The 4,291-nt window shown below is 48.3% G+C and overlaps 1 protein-coding gene across 1 annotated transcript; it reads left to right on the top strand.

The window, feature by feature from the left end:
* Positions 1-229: 229 nt before the first annotated feature.
* Positions 230-4,098, top strand: LOC125424807 (nurim-like; the record flags this gene model as incomplete). The annotated part of the gene is made up of 2 exons (XM_048482233.1): positions 230-508; positions 3,896-4,098. Coding segments are annotated over exons 1-2 (354 nt in total), but the record flags the coding sequence as incomplete, so codon positions are not given.
* Between the last annotated feature and the right edge of the window lie 193 nt (positions 4,099-4,291).

The following is a 4,291-nucleotide window of genomic DNA, read 5'->3' as shown; positions in this document are numbered from 1 at the left end:
TCGGCGATTTCCTTACTAGGGGAAAACATATCGGGGTCGATGGAGATTTCCCACTGAATTCGGTATGGACACATGCACTCTGGAGACATCCTCGCATGACGTCAATCCTGGGAGCACCGGGCTTCGCTGCCTGTGATTTATGACGTCGACTCCGGGAACGCGGGGATCCCAAACTTCCTCTCTCTCGGTGACATCATAGACCCGCTGGGGGAATTTCCCCTTTTCCGGCCTCGGGAGGAACGCCCTCTCTTCGTTCGACGCCCTGTGACGTCATTAGAAGGCGTGGGAATCCCGGGGGAAGCCCCTCCTCTGGCGGGGCGGTTCCTTTAGACGGCGGGAGAAGCACCTTTCCCCGCCATGGCGTTGTTGCACCTCCTGTTGCTGGTTCTGGCCCTGCTCAGTTTTCTTTTCACCTTCGGGACCGGCGTGGAGCTGATCCGCTTCCTTTCACTCCGAGCGCTGTTTCTGCAGCAGCCAACGGGGGCTGGCGCTCCCCAGCAGAGAGCCGGTTCGAGTCCCTGCGGGGGGAGGGAGGAAAGGGAGATTTGGGAAGGAAAAATCAGCGCAGAGGGGTCGCAGAAAGTTATTAGTAGAAGATTTTCCCCTTAAAACATTATTTAGATATTTTTTGTTTGTCATAGCCAGAAGACTGCGGGTGGGTTGCGACAGGTTAAAAACTCCTCTTAAAAATGAATGGTACTGCTTGATAAAACTTAGAGGTCGGGTATTGGTTAAGGCAAGAATAGGTTTTATGTCGCAATCGTTTGCGTTTTTAAAATTCGAAACTTATCCTGGCTTTCTGCAAACTGGGAAGATGTAAATGCAGCTGTACAAAATATATGTGAATCTGTGCCATCCAAAGACATGCATGTGCCTCCGGGCCGGAGTGACCGTGATGCCAACAGACAGCCGGAGGTAGTGCCCACTTTCTCTGGATTTCCCACTATGCCACAGATTGAAGTAGGACCTGCTGTAGAAGTTTAGTGGCAAGTCAAACCAAGAAGTGGTTTTTTCACTGCAGGTCTGCCGGAGGACCACTTGGAATGATGGAGGGGGCCCATCTGCCCAAGATCCTCAAAGCGCTGCAGAGAAAATCCTCTAGTCTCATCAGGCCCCCTTCTTTGGCCTCTGGTTTGGCAGAAGTGGGGCGGAGGCCTTTTTCTGATGGGTGTGCCTGTGGGGAAATGTCGGGTTCCATTTTATTTTATTGCCCGAGACCTTTTGAGTTCTGCTCTCGGTTTTCAGAATGAACCTGCGTAGGATCGGGATGGTTTACTCTTGCCAGAGTTAAACAGTGGGTGGGCGAAGGTGTGTGTGAGATTAAAAGACTTCTTAATCCTAAACCTTCAGAATCCCCAAATACTACTTCAATTGGAAGGACAAGAAACTTGTCAGGGGAATTTTATCTGTGTGATTGAGATGTATTCCTACCTCACTGTAACTGCTTAAAACTGCAAATCAATGCTGCTAAAAGATTTATGTAACCAGCCTGCTGTATGTTACCACTGCCATCTGGGGCATTCTTTCCTTGATCTTTACTTTATGGCTTCACATGCTTTGTAGATAACTATGCTCCCCTGACACCCTAATCTCATGAGAGAGAGTTACATCCGTTATCATGTGGGGGCAGGAAGCCAGGTGGCTTTCACTATCTGTCGCTGACCTTGGGGCACCTCAGCTCCGGGGACTGTTTTTCACAATTTCTTGGGAATCTGGGTAGGTGGATTTGTACAGATGGGGATGACAAAAGTCAGGTTTGTCAGAACTGGCTTTGCCAAGCTTTGGTGCTCTGATGCCTTATCAATAAATGCTACTGATCAATTACCAAGAGTCCGCTTATTGGCTTATGGCTCAAGCCCATACAAAACTACAGTTACAGTTTGTGGACTTCTTCCATGGTCATGAGGACTAGAAACTGTCTAGCTTAAATGCATCAGGTCTGGAAATTCTAATGAGAACACAAAAGCAGGTTCTCTTCCAGTTCGTTCCTGTGCTCAAGAATAGTAGTTGCTGTAAGTGTCAGTTGCTAAGTTTTCCAGTTAGCCTGACAGGTAGATCCTGGGCAGCTGGTATCACATACTATAAACAGCAGGTATTATTCTGCTGGTGGCTTTCTAGGAAAAGGGGTTTAGGAAAAATTCAATTATTTGTACCAATGAGATGTCCTTTTAAAGCCTAGTCATAAATAGGGAGTCTTGAATAGGTAGGTAGTCATAAACAGAAGTTTGAAATAGAAATAAATAGGTACCCTGTTTCCCTGAATATAAGACATCTCCGGAAAATGAGACGTAGTAGAGGTTTTGCTAAAGTGTGAAATATAAGGCATCTCCCAAAAGTAAGACGTAGCAAAGTTTTTGTTTGGAAGCATGCCCGACGAACAGAACGCAGAAAAATAAGACATCCCCTGAAAATAAGACATAGCGCATCTTTGGGAGCAAAAATTAATATAAGACACTGTCTTATTTTCGGGGAAACACGGTGGTCATAAATAGGAGTTTTCAGACATGATTTTGGACTAATTTCCAAGCCTTATGACAGTGGTGGCAAACCTATGGCACAGGTGCCAGAGGTGGCACTCAGAGCCCTCTTTGTGGGCACGCGTGCCATTGCCCCAGTTTGGACACTCAGCAGTGGCGTAGTGTCAAGGGGGAAAGGGGTGTGCAATGCACTGGACGCGTGCCCCTGCGGGAGCATGGCAAGGGCATTCCAGGGGATGTGAAGGGGTGTTTTGGGGCATTCCATGGCGTGGCAGGGGCGCGGGGCGCACATGTGCCGTGGACGCAGTTTTCCCTTGCTCTGCCCCTGGCACTCGGTCTCTAAAAGGTTCGCCATCACTGCCTTATGAGGACTTAACCCACAAAGCTGTCTCTTTCAATAGGCCCCACTAGAAGCAGCCGACAAGAGAACTTGCCCCTTTACCGCTGAAGCTGGACAGGAATCACATTCATTTTGACAGCTTTCATCACTGGGAAGTTTGGGTGCTTATGAACAGTCTGTGCTTCTCTGCCAAGTTGGCTCAAATAGTGTCAGCTGTTTCACTACTACAAGTGTGACACTTAACAGACTTAACCAATATTATTTGTCAACCTTCACCTTCCAGTTCCTTGCCCTCAGCGTGGAGTTTTGCAGGGATCCACACCAATTCTTTTTTTAAGTGCCAGTTCTGCTATGCACCAGGTTTCTGGGTGCCTTTGTGACCGGATGCCTGAAATAAATTTTCCCAGCTTGCAGGTAAACAATATCCTCATAGTCTGTTCCCTTCTCTGTAAAGCAGGCCCATATCAACCCTGGTGCTGCACAAGACTTTAAGAAGATGGTGAGAAAGAGAGGGAACAAAGGATGAAAATGTTGACAGAGAGGAATGTTTCTCTCTTTCTCACAATACTAGAACCAGGGGGCATCCATTGAAAATGCTGGGGGGAAGAATTAGGACTAATAAAAGGAAACACAGTTCTTCACGCAACGTGTGATTGGTGTTTGGAATGTGCTGCCACAGGAGGTGGTGATGGCCACTAACCTGGATAGCTTTAAAAGGGGCTTGGACAGATTTATGGAGGAGAAGTCGATTTATGGCTACCAATCTTGATCCTCTTTGATATGAGATTGCAAATGCCTTAACAGACCAGGTGCTCGGGAGCAACAGCCGCAGAAGGCCATTGCTTTCACATCCTGCATGTGAGCTCCCAAAGGCACCTGGTGGGCCACTGCGAATAGCAGAGGGCTGGACTAGATGGACTCTGGTCTGATCCAGCTGGCTTGTTCTTCTGTTCTTCTGTTCTTATGATGTATTTAGGATTGGTTCTGAGTGCCTGCCTGCCAGCCAGTATGCCAGTATTCTGAGGCCTACTACAGGACACAGTAGGCCTTTATTTAATCAAGGCTTTTCTCTTTGCAGATGTTGCCCACAGTTTTGAATGGAGAGCTGTCCTGAGGGACTCTAGAATTTTGCACCCCCTAATGACGGATGTGGCTCTGATAGCCCTCTTCATCCTGCAGCACAGCCTTATGGCCACCGAGCGGGTCAAGCGCTGGACCAGCAGCTGTTTGGGGGTCTTGCAGAGATCTTTTTATGTCTTCTGCACAGCCCTGGCCCTCCAGGTAGGAGAGTCAACTTGTGCAAATCGGGCGGGGTCATGCGATCTGGTGTGGTGCAGCGGTTGCATTTGGCACAGGAAGGGCCTGGGTTTGAATTTCAAATTGAACCCCAAACGTTTTGGGGTGTGGGACCGTTCATTCTTGGTCAGCTGCTTCATGGGACTAGGTCACAGGTGTCAAACTCACGGCCCTCCAG

Source organism: Sphaerodactylus townsendi, unplaced genomic scaffold (genome assembly GCF_021028975.2).
Source record: "Sphaerodactylus townsendi isolate TG3544 unplaced genomic scaffold, MPM_Stown_v2.3 scaffold_1068, whole genome shotgun sequence".
NCBI lineage: Eukaryota > Metazoa > Chordata > Lepidosauria > Squamata > Sphaerodactylidae > Sphaerodactylus > Sphaerodactylus townsendi.
The sequence above is the reverse complement of the archived record's forward strand: the minus strand, read 5'-3'. Positions and strand labels throughout refer to the sequence as shown.